Source organism: Drosophila yakuba, chromosome 2R (genome assembly GCF_016746365.2).
Source record: "Drosophila yakuba strain Tai18E2 chromosome 2R, Prin_Dyak_Tai18E2_2.1, whole genome shotgun sequence".
Lineage (NCBI taxonomy): Eukaryota > Metazoa > Arthropoda > Insecta > Diptera > Drosophilidae > Drosophila > Drosophila yakuba.
The window spans coordinates 16,086,889-16,107,179 of record NC_052528.2 but is presented as its reverse complement, the minus strand read 5'-3'; the positions used below and the strand labels follow the sequence as shown (position 1 = coordinate 16,107,179).

Genomic DNA, 20,291 nt, shown 5'->3' with positions numbered 1-20,291 from the left:
CGGCCAGGGAAACAAATTGCACTAAATTGATAATTAGATGGGAACCGTTGGGTGGGAAGTGGAGCAGGGCAATTACCCCGAGGAGAATTCGTCTTCATTGGACTTTGTATAAGATGTTGTGCGGGAAAACGGAGCAGAGTAACTGCCCCTGCGGTTATGACATTCACTCACAACTCGTCTATTTTCGGATTTATTTGTGATGCAAACATCGGCGTCTGAGGCGGCTTTAAATTTGGTTTCAGTCAGAGCTACTGTCAATTGCTTCATTAAATAGTACACTGTGTGACGGTCTTGTTAGTATAAATGCTTTGCGGTTATTATATTTTACATTATGTTTTAAGTGTCTAGATTTGTCTAGACAGCAGTATCATTAGGTTGTATATATATTGTATATATATTTCGATTTGTCCCACTTCCCGTTTCTTAGCCCAAAACTGACTTGCGCACCCACTTAGCTCCACTGACCCCAGAGTTGCAAGTCCCACTTACCCAGTTGGCTAATACAGCCGGATCCTTTTATTGCTTCCTTCTCCGGCGTCTGGAGCACCCTTCTTTCGGTCTGCCAATTTATGACTTTTGAGTACGCATCCATATATCATTATAATTGTCAATAATCGTTCGATTTATTTATATTTTCTCATATGTGCGTCGACATTTTATGGCCATTTGGCCGGGGCTCATAAAACTGCGACATTCTTTTTTATTGCCCCGCCCGACTCGCATTTTGCTACTTGCTGCTTTTCATAAATCATGCGAATATATAAGAGCAAAAGTATTGCATTGTTATACGAAAGACATTGCCCGGTCGTCCTCAGAATTTTATTAGGCATAACTTCTTCCTGCATTTGCATAAATACGAAGGTCGGATCCGGTCTTTTGGTTCAAATGCCGCTTGTCAGGGCTGCTTTACCGAGATCAAAGGACGTTATCAATATTTAAAAGCCAGCGAGTCAAGGTCACAAAAGGCCCAGAAACGACCCATCCAGACAGCAGGGTGGGAAAATTACAAAAAAATAAAGCGCCCAGTCCAAACTAGCTAACTGTCAGCGGGCTTAACTTTACAACGTTGCATGAATAAAAATTTAAATAATTTATAAAATTTGTTACTTATGGCGCCTGGCACACAAACAGCCCCCGGGCTGCCTCAAGTAAATATGGCCAAAACAATGTGAGCTTCCTGTAGCCTCACTACAGGACGGAAGCGAAACGGTGGCGTATGCGTAATGCGAAATGCCGGTAAACGCGACCAAAATGGTGGGCGGGAATTGGGGACCATCGGGCTTAAGCTCGCGGAAGTCGTTGGCGGGCTGCTCTCGCTGATGCTTTTGCTGCTTCTGCTGCTTTTGGCCGCTTTATGTTCTTTATTTTTAACGAATTTTTATGATGTCTACGGCATGGGCGGACATTCTTTCCGCCACCGGCGTGGTGGTACATTAAAAAGCGTCTACAGGGTCCTGCTACTTCCTCCCACTTTTTGCATACTTTAGTGTGTAGTGCCGAGTGGCGTAATTCCCGGTGTTGTGTCTCCCGTTTTGTTTAATAGCGCGGGTTCTATATGCTAAATGGAAGTTCTGCTTTCGGCTTGCCATTTGGGAAAAGCCACCACTGGCACCACCCGCAAGCGTAGGAAATCCCGACACCTGAGCTTATTGATTTGTCGCTGGATTCCAGGATACTGAAGCCAGAAGCACCTGGCCCACACTGCGAATGTGTAATCCGCTTGGCTGCCTTATTTTTGCGTAATTTAATAACTTTGTTTAACATAATTGACAATTGAAGCGGAGACAACGTCGTTTATCAGCGGCTTAATACCTGCCATCGACATGCCTAAGCCGAAAGTGTAATGAACTTTGAAATTTGAAATTTGGAAAAATAAAATAAATAGACGACATGAGCAATCTTCTTGGGTTAGAGAGACAATGAAGCCCCAGGCGCCTTAAATTTTTTAAGTAGCCAAATTGTCGGGGGCTGTCCAAAAACCTTATCTCATTTAATATTTAAATAGCTCGAGAGCGTTTTGGCAAAATTGTTATGAATTTTCCCACGCACACACAGGCGACGGGCGTCATAAAATTTTAATTAGTCGCCTGTGCACATACACGACGCATGCCAGCAATTTGAACTCTTTGAAAACTTTTGCCGGCACACAGTGCGTATGCGTTATTCATATGTATAAGATATGAGACATGGAATTGCGACTGTCGTTCAGCAGCCAGTCATTTTTTTTTCCTTCTGTTGGGCTTCCAAGCTCTCGTGTGCAGTCAGTCAAATTGCAGCGGGGATTCTGAAGAGGGCAGGACGCAGCCGAAGCCGAACCAAACCAAACCAAACCGAACCGAACAGGACCTCCTTTACGCAAATGACAAACTGACGTACGTGACATTTATGCGAATTGGCAGTCGTTGGCAATAGCATAAATTCATATAGGTTCGCATATATAGATATATGTATATTTGGCGGAGGAGCAGAAAGCCCGCACATAAAATGTGTGTCAGTTGCATATGTTATGTGCACATTTACAGGGGTATATAAAATTTGTGTCATGCCAAGTGATTTTTCTATGGCGCATTTACTAAATGTTTAAGTGCATTTGGGAGATGGAAAAGTATCTCCGCTGAATGGCATGTCAAGGCTTCGCCGGCGCTTTTCTTCGTTTATGTTAAAGTGTCATTTCTCAGAGAGGTGTGCAAAAGCAAAATATATTCCAACTCTGGGACCAACCGAAGAATTTAAATTTCAAATAAGCGGGGGTCGAAATAAACTTACGCAAATTGAGCGGCAAACGGCAAACGGGTCACAGAAAACGATTCGGTTTTCCTTTTATGCCAGCTGTTTCTGTACCTTTTAGCATTTTACCTGGCAATTTGGCAAAGTCAAGCCGAGTTGCTATGTCGTTTCATTAAAATGTAATGAAACCTTTCGATCGATTGCGCATAAAAATGTTTGCTATAAAATTTTAAATACACCAATACCAATTCACATCAGCATCAGTCTGTCTGTATGTCTGTCTGTCTGTGCGAGTGTGTTTGCAATAAAATGAAGTTGAACAAATCGCATAATAAAAAGAAGATACACAAAATGGTATGGGACAAAAAAGGTGGTTGAGGTTCGAGGGCTTCAGCAATTTTTTGGGTATACGCCATAAAATTTTCGCCAAATGTCGTTTGATACGAACACACGCTTATCACACACGCATGGCACACAAGCACATTATGAAGTCGTAATATTGTGTTTGTGTTCGTAATGTAAACGTTGTTCTCATGTAAAAGGGACACGCAAAACCGCGCAACAAATATAAACATATCGAACACACACACAGTAACAGCAGCAGCAACAACTACACACAATGACAGCGGCAGCAATAATAACCCCATCACGTATACGCCGCGTTGTGCGGCTGCTATACACGTGTGTTGTGTCCTGTGTTCTGGAGTGTAGGTGATGGGTGTTGGGTGTTGGGTGTTGGCTGTTGGGTCTCGAGGCCCTGGATCCCGGGACCTCGGTCCCGAGTCCCTCGACTCTCCTTTGATAAAATGACATTAAGAAGTCGTGACAATGCCACTAACTGAACCAAAGAGGACGCCACCCGTTGCCGCAGCCAGTCAGCCAGTCAGCCATCCGGACACACAGACATTCAGACAGAGAGGCAGCCGTCAGCTGGAGCAACACTCGCGACTTGACAAGCGGCACAGTGGTGCTAGTTAATGTTAAAAAGCTAGTTAATAAAAAATGTTAATAAATGTGGTCAGTCTCATCAGTTTAAATAAGTCGAACAGTGTTTTATTAATAATTTTACTATTTTAAGCAAAATTAAATCTGTACAATTCTTGTATCTATGAACTCTTGGTCAGATGCCATAAAATCATTATTTTGGATATATGTACCTCGGGTATATAGTCTATATAGTAGTTTAGCCCACCGTTTTTTAAGCATTCACGCCCACTCATATGGCTCTGACCGGCATTTCTATCTTCATCTTGGTAGTACTCGTACTTTGCAAGTGCCGAACGCCCCACATCGTTCCACTCACTCAGTTGCCCAGGTCTATCTGCACTGTAATGTCCTTTGAGATATGGCAAAGCGGCGATTCCACTCGAAATAAACTTGCCGCACACTTCCCACTCACCCACCGTCTACTCCTCGAAAATGCGTGGTACAGTTGTGTCAACAATGCGAACGTGCCAATGTGCACATTATGTGGAGTTACTTTTGCCCGGAGAAGGGGTTACAAAGCAGCCGGGGGACTGGGAAAATTAAATAGAAATTGTATGGCAGCACCCACCGAAAAATGTTGTGGTCGCCAGTTGGCTGTTGTCCTGGCATAAAATTGAATTTGTCTAATGACAAGTTGGGAGCCCACTCTCACACTTTCCTCTTCTTTGCTGTCAGTCGTCTAATGGCCAACTACTGCGTACCGAGTACAATAACTGTTTGCCTAACGTGCGGCAGTTAAGAGTAACAGCCGTGAGCTACAGGTATTCTGGGTATCCTGGGTATCATGGGTATCCTGGTGGTGTTCAGCTGCCATAGGAACCCACGCCCACCTGACTGGCAACAGGAAAACAGGGGTTTGTTCAACCAGAAGCCCCAAAATGGTAACACACGCTCTTGGCGAGTACCAAAAATTAATGGCATTTTAATTGTGGCCTAGTTGAACCACTTATTTGAATTGTGTGTTGTTCGTGAGGTCTGCCTTTTTGCACTTTATACCACTTTTACCAGTACACTTCCTGTAGTCCACCAACAGAGTTCTAAAATGCTGAATTCATTTGTGGCCAGCTCGAAAGTATCCTCTTACCGCTTGGCCTCGCTTAGCTGTCAATTGCTTGGCACCTTCTCGAATGGCTTGTCATAACGCATATGAAATTCGAGCAGATTTCAGAGCAGCAGGTTTACTTTTACTCCCCCATTAAAATTGTTCTCGGTAACAAAGAAAATTCATAACACACGAACAAACGAACGAGTATTTGTGTGCATGTGTGTGTGTGTGTCGGTTTGGGCAGTCGAGATTCTCCGACACAGATACCCGTGGTTTTGGCCCGGCCACTGGCTGGCTGGCTGACTGGCTGGCCCACAATGTCCAGGAATCATGATTCCGGACTCACAACTCTCACCACCGCACCACCTTCGAAGTGGTATGCATGCCTGAGCACTGAAGTCCTGGGCAGGTTCGAAAATTGTATGAATATGAAAGTGATGAAAACTCGACGATAACGTGCCAAGGTCGTTTCCGGCCGCGTGCATATGACCATATATACCAACCATACAGACCAAGCCATGCCATAGCATACCATACCACGTACCCTTTGAAACAATGCAATGCGGTTAGCTGATGTTGGCCAACTCACTCCTGGCCAAGTGGTCTTTAAGTAAAACCCACTTTGTGGCCAGCGTGCCGCAAAGAAAAAGTTGCCACAAACGGACGTACATCGGCAATTTCAATTTGGTTCTAAGCACCTTTGACTGATGGTTGGGTTTTTGGGGCTTGATGTGGGGTTTCTGGGTGATTATTGAGTTGTTGCCGATAAGCTGGCCATCTGAGTAATGAGCCCCCCGTTCCTGAGCTCGGCTCTGTTCCTTCATCATGCAACACTTCAAAGGGCTAATCAGAGCTGGCACTGGCCTGAAATTCAAAACGCTGGCCGACGACCGACCACCCGACCACCCGACGATGACTGCTTCCATTGTCTGCCACTTGAAGAACCTGCACGAAAATATTTAATTACCGCACAGAGTCAAAATTAATTATGACAGCTGTCAGCTGAGTGTGCCAGACCGAAGACCAAGACCAAGTCCAAAACCAAACCAAACCATACCAAGCCAAAAAAGCTCTGTTCACAATGGCAGGTGGTGGAAAATGAAGCGTACAGGCGAGGCCCAAATGGATGGATTCCAGCGTTGAAGGGAGCGACAATGACCACGCTGAATGGAGATGATGAAATGGGTCAGGCAGACCAAAAGTGACAACTGGTCGACTGGAAGAAATGTTAACCCCGGCGTGGGCACTCCACTCGGATGGCCTCTGGAAGCATTGAGTCGAAGTCTCGCTATCGAAAGGTTAACGAATTCGGAATTATATGTGTTTCTGATTTCAGTGCCCAAAGGGTTTTCTTAGCTCCTTAATTGATTACTTTGAATACGAATCCATCAATACATTTTTGGCCTGCAGGTGGATTTTATCGAAATGATTTGGGATGTATCATATTTCTTGCATTTATTAGCAGCAACGCTCGATTAAAGGCATTTAAAATGTGATAAATTTGATTTAATGTGAATTATTTACTAGTGCTAAAGCCTAGAAAAGATAAGTAATGTACACTGCTTTGATTTATAAACCCAAATTGGCTTATTCAGTATTATTTCCTCATTAATATAATTACAATCGCTTATATTTAGACTGGAATCTAGGTCACTGCAATCTGACCTTTCTCCAACTGCCAGCTTAAGTCCCCCAATCTGGCAATCCATCTGTCAGCCCGGCCATTCATGACGCATTTGCAGCTAGATTATGCGACATTCTCTGCGCCCAATTGTCGTGCATAATATCGAAATATGTATGTTTGCTGATAAGCCCTCGTCTCCATATCCATGTGTCCATGTGTCCATGACTGGTCGCTTAGTTGGACAGCCAAATGGCAATTAACGCGCCAAGTCAAATGCAACTGTTAGCCAAGGCTCTGTGTTCTGTGTTCTGGGCTATGGGTTCCCAGGTTTCAGGGATGGGGTGAGATGAATATGCCTACATATGGCTTATGCCTATGATCCATCCGTGGATGGATCGGTGGGGCGGTTGGGCATTTGGTTGAAATGACAGGAATGTGTGTGTGCAGAGCTCTCCGCTGAGGGCCTCTCAACGAAATTAAGTCATTATTTTAATACGCGGCGTCACTTGGCCGCCGTCGTCGAGCTCTCTCGCTTGATATATGAGCGATGTTTTGTATGCATAATTTCATTATAATGTACTACGCACTCCGCCTTGGGTGTGGGGACCCATTCCTATCTAAAATGACTGGACACACACATATACATATATATAGTTATTTATATATATGTAGGTGCAGAGGATGGTGGCTGTCCGCACGGCTGGCCGGCGATTATAAATGGATGTCTGGTAAGTGCGCAAATCGCCAGCGAAGCGTGGGCGAGTTCAGCTCAATTCAGTCCGGCTCAGAATGTTGAATAGTTGGGCGTGTGCCACGCCCACGGGCCAAACAGAGGCAGCTGCAATGCGGGTGCATCCCCCTTCCCACGACTCACCGTCTCTGCCACTTTCCCCGTGTGTTTGACTTCCGATTAGGCTTAGGTTCGCGCCCAAAGACCATCGTTTCGGGCATTTGCATTTGTCTCCTACCGAACCTGGCATCTATCCGTATATACACTGAGAGAGCACAGAGAGAGAGTATATAGAGCAATTTACTTTAATCGCAGAAGCCTATTAAAGAAGTATGTAAAACTTTCTCTATTGAATCTATAAATCTTAGAAGAAGCTAGTAGATTTATATTTATACCCGTTACTCGTAGAGTAAAAGGGTATACTAGATTCGTTGAAAAGTATGTAACAGGCAGAAGGAAGCGTTTCCGACCATATAAAGTATATATATTCTTGATCAGGATCAATAGCGGAGTCGATTTGGCCATGTCCGTCTGTCCGTCCGTCTGTCCGTCTGTCCGTCTGTCTGTCCGTATGAACGTCGAGATCTCAGGAACTACAAAAGCTAGAAAGTTGAGATTAGGCATACAGACTCCAGGGACATAGACGCAGCGCAAGTTTGTCGAATCATGCTGCCACGCCCACTCTAACGCCCACAAACCGCCCAAAACTGCGACGCCCACATTTTTGAAAAATGTTTTAATATTTTTTTATTTTTGTATTGGTCTTGTAAATTTCTATCGATTTTCCAAAAAACTTTTTGCCACGCCCACTCTAACGCCCACAAACCGCCCAAAACTGCCACCCCCACACTTTTGAAAAATGTTTTGATTTTTTTCATTTTTGTATTAGTCTTGTAAATTTCTATCTATTCGCCAAAAAATTTTTGGCCACGCCCACTCTAACGCCCACTCTAACGCCCACAAACCGCCAAAAACTGTCCTTCGCACTTACACTAGCTGAGTAACGGGTAACAGATAGTCGGGGAACTCGACTATAGCGTTCTCTCTTGTTTTGTATTCGACTGTATGGAATGTGCTATATTAATCAACGGTCATTAGTTCATCTAAGGATATAGTTAACTTCTTAAGGTATTGGTACCCATCACAACTATTGTCTATCGTTGGTGCTATTTTTTCTCAGTGGAATTTAATTCCTGTCTTACCGCATTTCCCAGCGCTATTCAACGCCCACACATTGCTCAATTATATTCCGAACGGCCTGGCTCTACCTGTCTCTGCGTTTTGTGCGTAATTATGATAAGAAAAGGTTTTACTTAGGCCAACCCCCGCCCACTGCCAGTGCCACGCCCCTTGACCGTACGCACTGCCGCCTCGAACCTTTTGCCAGCCTATTATTTTCGTTGACTACCGTTGCTCGTGTTCTTTTTGTTCTTTTTGTTGGCTCATAATGATAAACTACCTCCTTTCGCTGGCGTACTTGGCTTTTGTTGTTTTTGTTTGAATTTGACATGGTAATTAACCCGCAACGCTCAACTTTGCCCAACAAACTCGACTCCAAACTTCTGCGCACAGGTGTGTGTGTGTGTTTGTGCGTGTGTGTGTTAGCCCGTCTGTCTGGGCCATATGTGCGTATGTCTCTTCCTTTAATTAATCAAATACCGGGGCTCAATTTTGTTAATTTCGCTTGTGACATTTAAAAATTGCTTTGGCTTAATGATTTAAATAATTTGACAATATATAAAAATTAGCGATAGCAATTTGAGGCAAATTTGGTAGTCGGCCGTAAAAGGAGAGAAGCCAATTTAATGAGGCAATAAAAAAATAGACAAAATAAATTGATATTCAAAATCGTAGTAATACCTACTTAAATTGTTGTATACAATATACAACAAAAAATGGTGACCAACAAAATATTGCAACAAAGTCTTTCAAAACTAATTTAGCAATTGAACTATGCCACAGTCGCGATCTACAAAAAATATATTCTATTCAAATGCGGAACATATAAAGCGTAATTTAATAAATTAATGGAAAAAATCTGTATTCAACTGTGATTTCTGCGCTCAGCGTGGGCCACTGATTTCCACTTGTGATATTTAAATCGCCGAGAACGAAACCAGAGCCCCAGTGGAGAAAAAACAGAAATAGATACAGAGTTCAGATACAGATACGGCGACAACAATGTTGATTTTATTAATTGGATTTGCGCTCTGGGATTTTTCGAAAGTGTTATATTGTTTGTCGTGCTGTTTGTATTACGAATTTGATTAATATTTGTCGGGGTCGCGGTGAACCTGTCGTTTGTATGTTTGCTGTCACGCCGCCTGCTAAACAAATAAAATTTTAATTTTTCTACCACAGGGGGTCAATTTTGTTTCAGTTTGGTCGTGTTTTGTAGTCGCCTCGAACTGGTGACCCATCCTAACTTATGCATGACCATCTTGGCCAGCGGATATGGCTCATCCACTCATCCACATCCAAATGGCGCCAGTTTCGGTGGCCTGGAGTTTGGAGCTTCCTCCCCGGTGGGCAAAGAGCAGAATTTTTGATTTTATTGAGGTGTCACAAAGCAGGGCCAACAACTCTGTTGAAAAATTGAATCCGGATTGGAATTGAGTTTTCAGACCCTTCGGAATATGGTTATGGTTTATTTTTATGGAGCACTCTGCCCCCTGCGAGTCGTTCGATGAGGCGCCGAAATCGTCATCAACAGCATAAAAGAATTGTAGAAAACAGCGTTCTGAGCAGTTTTAATTGCTCTCCAGTTGAGTGAAGAAATCGTAGATGGCAAATGAAAAGTGAAGAAACGGGAAGAAAAGCAGACGACAGCAATTATCAATTGTGTTCCTCTGAAAGTGCCATAAATTCTTGAATATAATAAACCACTTTATTTATGATACCTAGCTAGCTGATTCCTGAATACGTTTGGATTTGGGTTTGGGTTTGGGTTCAAGTTTGGCTTTCGTAATTCTTTTGGGTACCCAAGTGGGAGGCGCTCGTGATCGACGGAGCCTTCCTTTGGGGCAAACTCGACTGATGAAACCCGATAGGTGCCATCCACGTCCACCGCCGAACATTTTCCTCGCCCGCCCTGACATAAATGAATAACAAATTTAAAACAAATATATTTCTGTTCGAATCCGCACGACCCATCATCAATCACAGCCCGAAAGTATTTTGCTGTCTCTCTGCGTTTTGTGTCATTCCCAGGTCTTCGTTCATAATTATTTGGATTTTTCTCCTCTGCGGCATTGCTTCGTTTTAATTATTTGCCTGACTTGCAGAGGCATAAATATTCCAATAAAGCTCTGTGGCTTTTTGGCACGCGATGTTGCCTGGCTTTTAGCCGACTTCGTTTTTGGTTTCTATATTTCTGTTTTTGTTTTTTTCTGTTCTTTTTTTTTTGTCGTTTTCCAGCTGGGTTTCCACAAATGTCAAGCCCTTTGCCTAGATATTGGGTCAATATGCCAGTTGTTTGCATGTTTCGTGTGGCCCGAGACATGCATTAATTATGTAGATAACTGGCGACTGCGACTGCACGGTGCCCCAAAAGAAATCCAAAATCCGAGTCGAAACCAAACCAGTTGCCCCAAAACCAAATCATATGCAGAACTGGTGACCCAAACAAACATACTACGGCTCCCTGGTAGTCTTACACAGAAATAAATGTTAGCAGAAACCAAAGTCTTAAAATATATTTGTATCAACAAACATTAAATGGTTCTCCACTCCTTATTGCGAAAAGTCGTTAAAAGTATATATGGCTTAAAAACAAAAAGTACACATTTCAAATTTAATTACCAGCTCTTTTTCTCTGTGAATAAATTTGTATTGCTATATTGGTTGTTTGCTAGATCGTTTAGGTGTCGGACATTTTTGTGGCAATGCGGCACGTCAGATTCGAAAGTTCAGCGACCAGAATCCGGAGGTGTTGCACCCAAAGTCCACACACGGATTGCCAAATCATGATTTGCCAAATGCCAGTTCAATTGCAGTTCAGATGCAGTTGCAGTGTGGAAAAGCAGTAAAATCTAACAAAGTGCGACACAAAACACGGATTTTATTAATTACCTTAAACATAAACAGCCGTTGTATCTACATTTGTTGAGCAAATAAATAACAGAGTTATCTTTTCTCGGCTTCGGCGGGTTAGAGAAAATTTATGTGACTGCAACGACATGTTTTATGCAAATCTATGAGCTGAATTATGTTTTCATTTTGTGTGAGCCCAAAATGCCTATTGAGATTTTCACCGAAGACTTTTCGATGCTGGTCGATGTTTTGTTTTCCAATAAATAAGGTGAAAATTATTTGAATATTTTTCACTTTCCAATCCCGACGTTCAAAGAAGCTGAATAGCGAGATGATAACATTTCACTTTAAAATCGAAAATAGTGATGTTGATTTGGTTTTTATTTTTACACTATGATTAAATTTCTTTGGTTGGGTTTTCAACCATGGGAAAATGACTCCAGTAAAAGCAGACCCCCTACTTATTAGCATTCCCATCGAAATACAAAAGATTATGTTGCCTTAATGGCAAAGAACTAATTTGTTTTATTGTTCTTGGGCATATTCCTTCAACGAGCACAGAGAAAAGTGTAAATCAAATTTAATCTTGGCGGAAGCTAAACATTAATCTCGAGTCTGACGTAATTAGATTTTATGTCGGTTATTTCAGACTTTTTCTCTGCGGTCGCCGTCAATTGAGAATTTTATTCTCGTGTTCTGCTTTATTTTCTATCACATCCAAACAGCGAGGCCATAAACAGAAACGAACCAGAGTTGGCAGAGCAATTAAGCAAAAATCAAAGCCAAATCAAAGTGCATGGCAATTGTCGCAGAATGGGGCTTAAACATGGATGATGCTGGATTTGGCCGGGATAGGAGACCGACTGGAAGATTGCCATTAATTCGTGGAGCATTTAAAGCTGTTGGGTGGATTTGATGTTTATGTGAAAGCGCATTAAGTGTGGGATCCAACTATTCAAGGGGCGGAATGCCGGGAGCGTCCTACCAATTCATTTTGGCATCATCAAGCAAAACAGAGCCAACAAAGTCAGAACGATTATCTTAATTTAATTGTCTTTTATTTATGTCAGCCATGGCATTTATTTAGCCAAATGGATTTGCCAGCAAAACAAGAAGCTACTGCATATTTATGGCTCTACACTGGAGTTGGATCCCCTAATCTGGAAAGAGTATGTATGTGTGGGAAACAGCCAACTGTCGCCACCACGGCCCACATCCTTTGGAGCTCGTAAATAAGCCTTGTGCGATAAACCGGCATTAGAAATTGACAAATTCAACTAGCATCCTCCTATCATCCTCCACATACTGCCGCTGTCGCGTCTTGACTTATGTAAATTCACCCCGAAAAGACCCCGCGCATTGTATTTCAATGCCCGCCAATAATCATAAAAACTAATTAATGTGCATCGCCGCCCGATTTTGTTACAAGTGCGTAGACAGAGAGAGACACAGAACTTGGCTCGTATAATTAACGTCCCAAGTTTCGAGGAAAAGCTCTTGGCAACCCGATATGGCCCTTGCCATTTTCCAGACGTCCTCCGTTTTGTTTTTGCTTATTTTGCGCTCGATTAGCAGATAGCCAGTGAAATTAGTAAATGAAGCTGCAATCTCAAAGGCCATTTATATATTTTTTTTCTTTTTCGGTTCTGTCTCTGTCAAGATTGTCAGTGTTATGGAGTTGGAGCTACCAAAGTTTCCTTCTTGTCTACTTATGGCCATAATCAAATTGGTGGCCGTATCTCGGCTTTGGCCAAGCGAGCGAGATGAATCATTCATTGGATTGCAAAGGGGATAATCTCTTTGTTTTTTTCCAGAACACAAAATAAATTAACGGAAAATACAATCAGGAGCTTCATGGAAATGGTAAGTCGCTTTGCTGTATTTTAATTAAATTGTAAATTCTATTGGGATTCCATTCCTATTGTTAAAAAATTTTTTTTTATTTCCTTTTCCACTTTATAATATTATAAACAATTATTTGTTAAATACGCTATTGCTTACACAGAATAGAGTATCATGCCTAACACATATCAAATATGGCCGCTACATGAAATTTAACTACATTCGAGCCACTGATGGGTTTTATTTTGCATTTATATTTATTACACACAAAACGTCCTTGGATTTGTGCTGGCTTACGTTTGATCTTCAATTTTCCAGGCCACCAGCACGAGAGCCAATTAAAAAGCGGCCACAGGACACAGAAAACAGAACACCGGATGGAAGGACAATTCCTGCTTAGCATGCAGTGGCAGGACAATAATATATCAGTGAGCCCAACTGTCAGTTTGGACCGTTTATTGGGGATTTTAATTTGAGGCAAACATGACAAAAACATCGATAACAATTTTCGGACGTCTTCGTCCCATAAAAGGGAATCCCAACTTGTCGCAGTTGGTTGCCCATTTTGAGCCGGACTTTGCCCAAAAAAGTGGGTGGACTCGCAGTAAGACGATGGCGCGTGTTTCGATTCCTTCGACTTTGGCGTCGCCGCTGGAAGTCGAGATGTCAAAAAGAGAAAAATGTTTGACAAATAAACAGTTGCGAACGGCCAAATTGCCTACAGTTATTGTTTTGCCGTCTTGGGTTGGTGGAGAACCTTCTCGTTTATGATGTCCTCGGGCATTTTTGACCTTTTTTTTGCTTGCTAGGAATCGCATCGACTGGTGAATGCGAATGTATATATTCTTGTTATCACATCATTTTCCCCGATACCTGTCAATGTTTTTTTTTATGCCATTTGTGAAAAATAAAAGTGTGCCCGGGCGGCCTTTGGGCAGTTTTTAGGGTCATCGAGGTCTGGTGGCCTGTCGTTAGCTTATCTCGGGTCTACATCGCGCAAGGTGCTAATGTGACAGCTACTTTTACTCGACTGCGGCTCATTAGTTGGCTCTGGAAATATTTCATAATTCATTTCCATTTCGACCGCATAGTCATTTATTTAAGAGCTTTCCGGTATTCGTCACTTGCGGCTTCGGTGATGATATATTGCCAAATCGAACTTTCTGATGAGATGCGGTTGCCAACCGAGTGGAATGCCCCTTGAAATTGGCTAATCTTCGTTGTGGGCAATTAAATAATGATTTAATACGACCGTGAAGATTAATAGATGGATTATTTTGGCTGGAATTGTCATTATGACTTTGGTAATATTTGTGTTTGCGGGCTTCAAAAATCTTTAAGGATATATAAAGTCCCGCTAAACCTCATATGTTCTTACGAGTTCCTGTTTCTACATCTAACCAATTATGATATCTTAAACGGGCATTGTGGAGTAATTATATGGTATCATCTCAATTTAAGTTTGAGCATTTAATAAGATATTATCTTGGCATTTGTTATGCCAAAATCTCATTCCTCGGAACATTTATATATGACCTTCTCCTCTAATTTTTCTAAAACGAAATCGCACCAAAGGATTCCTAACTTGATTAAGCTTCCGTTAATTTGTGGATACGAGAAGAGCTGCTTATTGTCTGGGTTAATAAACGGTTGCAGACTGAACCCTTTCGGCTTACTTCTTCATCAACTGCTCTAGTTGTCCTTTGGCAACGACAAACTGCGCTTAAACTTTCTGGTTTTTGTTATGCCAGGGAACCGAGGAACCCAGGGAAGTCGGCTCAAACTCCCCGAGTTTGGTTGGAAAATATGGCCCATGGCCATAATTACTATATGTATGGCTGCGCCGGCTTCTGCGGCGTCTGCAGCATTTATAAGTTTATCGTCTGATTGCCGTCGTCCGTCGACCTGGATGGGACCGGATTTGGATTGCTTCGACTTGGTTGGGTTTTTAAAGGGGGAACTCCAGAGGAGTGGCTGCTGGAGAAGGGCTTTTTGTGTCTGTCGTGTTGCGTGTCCTTTGTGCATTTAACGGCTATTCGAAGGCTAAGGCAAACGCAGGCCTGACTATAAATTAACTAAATTGTTGCAAAATTGTTTGTGGAAATGACGAAATTATTATAAATGCTCGGCTAACCAAAAAGCGATCTAAGCGAAGTCAATAAACTGACACCACAGCAGCCTGTTCATTTAATAAACATTAATATGACTTCCACCTCTTCTCTCTCGCTTGTTCGCTCGTTAATTTGTGAATAATTACACATAATTTGCTTAAAATAAGCCAGCAGACAAATTTTTCCGCATGCTAACCTGGCGGGAAAGGCGAAAATAAAAGGAAAAAACCCAACGACGAAAATACTCAAATTATTTATGCATATATATGTGGGGTTGCGAGGCCACAAAATTATGCATTACAAAAGCGGTTAAGTCCTCTCGGAAGCCGGCCATAACACCTCCGCACAGGATTCCGCACAGGACTCAGGACACAGGACTCAGGATGGGCTGGCAAGGCAGACATGACTTCGGGGCAGAGCCATATTCATATGCATGTTGCTCCGATAATAATGATAAAGGAAAAGTTTGCCAGACAGCGCCGCTAGTGGGAATGCCTCACCTTCAACTTCAACTTCTGCATCGGACTCGCCCACAGGATACACGTTATGGTTGTGTGCGTGCAAAGGACTCAGGTAATTACCGTGTTTTGGGGTGGCTTTTTGGGGGTGTTCCGGTATGGGTTATGAGATTGGGGCTCAACTTGCCCTAAGAGGGGATCGGGCTTTTTATGCATAAATTTTCGGCTAAGAAAGGCGCGTGCCAAATCAGTGTTTACACTTTTATTTGTTTTGCGGTTGGTTTGCGCAGGAAGTAAAATAAGGAGTTCGGCGCTAACTGAAGACATGTCCTTTCCGAAAAGGGCAGATATTTTTGACTAATGTCTAAATTAAAGCTCAATCGTTTGGGGCGAGTATAAAGTCTTGGGCAGGACATTACAAATTGACAGGAGATTTTGTGGTAGTTAAAAGAAGTGTTCATTTGGTACCAATCCATAATAAGGACTGTGAGTTTTTCTAAATAATTTTTAAAAGCAACAGAAAATCACCTGCAAGAAATCACCTTAGAAAGTAAAGTTCGAAATTTGGTTAATATTCAAGCATGAAAACCCCTTGCACGTTATTCATCCCCATCAGAGAAAAATGCCTTTGGCTGAAAGTCGATTGGAGAAATGGGGCGACAGCCCGAAGCAGTTGGGCAAATTGATGCCCTTTGGAAAGGACTCGCCTGCAATTCCACTTGGGCGATGCAAATTCGAATGCTATCTCAATTCGGTCTCGTTTGGTGGAGAATCGCCACCTGGAGAAGGGACTGGAGGAAGAAAACTCACCCCTTTACCGAAAACCTGGGCTATAATTTGTGGGCTTTGCCTGCCTGGAGGGCGTCTTATTTATAGCTGGGCTTTAATATCAATGTAAGCCTGCCCCACCCACACTTTGTACTTATTGATACAAGTTGGCATTGACTTCCGGGCTTTTTATTTCCACCTGTGCGAGGGTTGTGGTTCGGTTCAGTTTGGTTTGGTTAAGAGCATAAGTACCGCCGAGTATATATCTTGTATGGGCGCATTTTTGTGGTTATAATCGGATTTTATTGCAAATTAACGAGCAACCCTCACCTTTCCCCCCTTTCCGCCCGCGAAGTTTACCCACCCCCTCAATGGGTATAATATTTCAAGCGCTCTGTAAGTCCTTTTGCCGCTGTTGTCTTTAGCTTTGGTTATTTATACGATTTTTATTACCTTCATTCGGCCAGAGTTGCTGTCTCGTTCTGAATCCCAGTCTCATTCCGATCCTTCGGTTGTTAGGCAGGTGTTCTCCTCATTTCTCCCCCGCACAAAGCCACTTCATTATCCTGGTGGAAAAGTTGCTCCTTACTCCCGTACTAACTGGCTCTTTATTAGCCCTACTTCTACTCGTCGAGCTGCATTTATTATTATGTGAATTTTGGTATTTCTTCGATATTAATTTGTTGCTCCTGCCGCGTGTTCCTTTTAGTGGCCTCTCAATATTCATTAGTGCTTTGATTTGTTATGGTTTCCCTTTGGCTTTTAGCCCCCAGCCAGCCCCATTCCTCCTCTCATCCGTACACTCTTTGATATCAGTTTTTGTGTTGTTTTTATTGCCACGAGTGTTTTGATTACTGTGCAGAGAGGTTCGTTTCACTGCGATTGTGTGATTTGAATTTGGGCCCCTGTTATTACGCCAGAGCCAGCGAAAAACGACTACAACAAGTTGAACTAGTTTGGCGGCAGCTGCTAGACACCCGGAGTTTTCATATTTTTCAGATTTTCTCTGCGTAAACTGGGTATTTTCATTTGCAATGGGGATTTTGCTAAAAAATAAGAATGGAAAAAATACAAATTATTTGTAGGTATTTGTTTATTCAAATAATATGTAAATTGAACATGTGGAAAGTTTTTTTCTTATTAAACCTTTTTTAGACTTAAATGATTGAGGGAAAAAATCATTGAAATGATAAAGTTTTTTAACCAACATTAATTTTAATAGGTGCAGCTTGTTGGTAGAGTATAATTCCTTTTACAAATAAACAGCACTATTTTAGCCTGGTTTTTTCGGTGGCCAGGCGTTGGTCCCCGTTGATTTTCATTTAATTACCGAACCAAATTTCCGACACTTTAAACGATGGCGGCATAAAATAATTGCAAGTGCTGAAAACATTAAGAAACCGGATTGCAGCTTCAGGTTGGGTCTCAGCTCCAGCTCCAGCTCCAGTTTCAGTTTCGGTTTCAGCCTAAGTTGCAGTTGCAGTTGCATTTGCCACTCAACTCCACTCCGGTTTGTTAGCCAGCTCGATCGTTCGTTGGCTTTTGAGTTGCAGGCGCGACTTTCGTTTTCGTTTTTGCTTTTGCTATGCTGCTGCTGTGCTGCCGCTTTTGCTGCCAATTGTAATTGAATTTTGTGTTGTCGGCAAAGTGGCAACCGTCAGGCAACAGCGGCAACAGAATGGCCAACAACCGACAGCAAAAAAGGAAGCAATTTCAGGCTAAATTTAGTTTAAATGCCTACCCCTTCGCTCTCGACTGACTGACTGACTGACTGGCGACTTTTTGCTGGAATATCAAAGAGCCTCCTGCTCTACAGTGTGTGCTCGCTTTTAGAGCCGAGCGGCTGCCGGCTGGAATTATGCTTACTTTGGAATTCAATTAACTTGAATTTGTTGCAGTGGCGCGACGTGATTTCATTTTTCCCGATGCACTTTTCAAAGCACCAGCTCCTCGGCGCGTTGATTGTGTTTAATGGAAGCTAATGAGTGGTACCTCCGTTGGGATATCTCGATTTCAACTATTACCGAAAGATTTGTTCCTTGTTGTTCGATAATATAAAATAAAATTTGTTGTTCGATAAAATATTGATAGTATTTCCACACTTAGTTATAACAAGACTGTTTCTGGGTTGATAGCTACCACACAACTCAATTATTTGCACTCGGCCATTGCAAAACTGAATTAAACACGGTTATCAAAGCGTTCTTTATAAGCTAGCATTCATAAATGATTTTCAGATATTTAGCAATAGCTACATTTACTACACAGCATTGGCAGGAGATACTAGTTAGAGCTACCCTGCTGTAAAATGCATTTGTTGGTCTGCTCCACATTATTGTTAGTCGTTGGCACTTTACCAACGGGCTTAGTAGGTGCATTTACATATTATTAAAAATACTATGTAACTATTTTGTAACTATTTGGTTTATAGGTACAAGCTGGTCCAATCAAGGAACAATGCTTGGCGTATTCGGGAGTCACAGCACATGATGTTGCGGATCGTTATGTGAACGACGATCCTGGCGTTAGTGTGAAGTGCTTTTTCCGCTGTTTTTTTGAAAAAATTGGCATTATGGCCGATAACAAGATAATACCTGGAGCTTTTGGGCGAGTTGTAGGTCATTTAATTACCGAGGAAGGCGTACAGCGAATGGACGAGACTTGTAATTTGTTTGAGAGCGAAACAAGCGATGAAGACTCTTGCGAATTCGCCTGGCAAATAACTGTGTGCTACGAAGGACTAAAAATGTCAGATGCTCGGCATGAGCTAAAAGCTCGAATGCGCAGAGAATAATTTGCTACTAATATCAATTTTTATATTGCTTAAAATTCGAACTAATAAATAAGGCTCGTGAGTTCACTTGATTTCCCGAAACTAAAATACTAATTATCCTTTTGGTTTTCTTGTAAAAACAAAAACATTTTAAGATTACCAACGAATAAAGATCGGAAATCCCATTTTAATTAGTGGTCAAACGTGCCTTGCATCACTCAGTCAAAATGGGAAATTTCGAATCCATTTGGTGGAGTGTCTTCCATATGGGGAAAAGCTGCAAAGCGCCCTTTAATCGATTCCAAGTCCCCGCTTGTAATTCCGTAAAATGTAACTGCAAACTGTTCGCCCACCATCCCAACTTCCATGTATTTTTGGGGAGTATAATCCGAGCACATGGAAGGATGACTGCGAATCGAGTCCAGACTGAAACTGTTTGTTGTTGACGCTCGAGCTTAGAGCTCATTACAATTTTCAAGTACATTTGCGCTGATAGTTACACAGAACCAAACCAAACCAAACTGAACCGAACCAACTTTCATGTGCGCCATGCAGACAGACCAGCCCTTGAAACATATACTATGCAAATATAGCACAGATACGGAAAACTGCACTCCACTGAAGGAGGAAATCCGTGAGGGGAAATGTGGGCAAAATCCAGACCCTCCAGCGGGGCAAACTGTTGGCCAGGCACAAATGTCTGCTGACCATTAAATTCACTTCACTTCATTTAAATCTGAAGCATTGCTGGCCGAGACTTCTGCGGACATCTGCGGACAGCCATGCCTGTTGGTAAAAGTTTTTCAATAACACAAGAAAATTCATCGAGGAGGTGGCTGTCTGACAACTGCAAATAATAGTTTGGCCCTCCAAGGACATTGAAACATTCACACCGTGATGCCCTCCTTACAGATTGAGAACATAAGCTTCGAAATCAGAGATGCTTGGCATAAATAGATATAGATAAATGTAAGTGTTTGGGAAGGCGAAAAGTTAGGTAATTTACTTTTGTGTTTTTGGAGTTCATTGAAATCTAATTTATAATAATATATACACTATAAAGCATTCATTGTTCGGCTTGTTAGTCAGTGCACATAACTTTTATTTTGACAAGTGTTCGCTGACGTTGGCAACTTTCGATGGGCCACTCGGCAGGCTTTCTCCACTCGAAATTCGGGTACCGAATTGAGTTGG

The 20,291-nt window shown here is 42.3% G+C and overlaps 1 protein-coding gene and 1 long non-coding RNA gene across 3 annotated transcripts; one reads left to right on the top strand and one right to left on the bottom strand.

The window, feature by feature from the left end:
• Positions 1 to 9,978: 9,978 nt before the first annotated feature.
• On the bottom strand, positions 9,979 to 18,468 carry LOC120321107. Of its 2 annotated transcripts, XR_005560675.1 has the most exons (3): positions 18,191 to 18,468; positions 16,778 to 17,370; positions 9,979 to 11,144 (listed from the first exon to the last, which is right to left on the bottom strand). It is a non-coding gene; the product is annotated as an uncharacterized LOC120321107 (long non-coding RNA). The 2 variants fall into 2 exon arrangements; XR_005560674.1 differs by lacking the exon at positions 9,979 to 11,144 and having other exon boundaries at positions 13,199 to 17,370.
• A 111-nt stretch (positions 18,469 to 18,579) lies between these two features.
• LOC6530857 (general odorant-binding protein 56d) lies at positions 18,580 to 19,211 on the top strand. Its single transcript, XM_002091700.3, has 2 exons — positions 18,580 to 18,692; positions 18,756 to 19,211. Exons 1-2 carry the CDS (start codon positions 18,633 to 18,635, stop codon positions 19,116 to 19,118), a joined length of 423 nt encoding a protein of 140 aa, XP_002091736.1. The 5' UTR covers positions 18,580 to 18,632; the 3' UTR covers positions 19,119 to 19,211.
• Positions 19,212 to 20,291: the final 1,080 nt, after the last annotated feature.

Excerpts from the sequence above, each read along its gene's own strand:
- LOC6530857 (XM_002091700.3), top strand. The coding sequence starts at position 18,633 with ATGCATTTGTTGGTCTGCTCCACATTATTGTTAGTCGTTGGCACTTTA. Across the intron at positions 18,693-18,755 it reads GCACTTTACCAACGGGCTTA|GTACAAGCTGGTCCAATCAA; the intron begins GTAGGTGCATTT and ends TTTGGTTTATAG.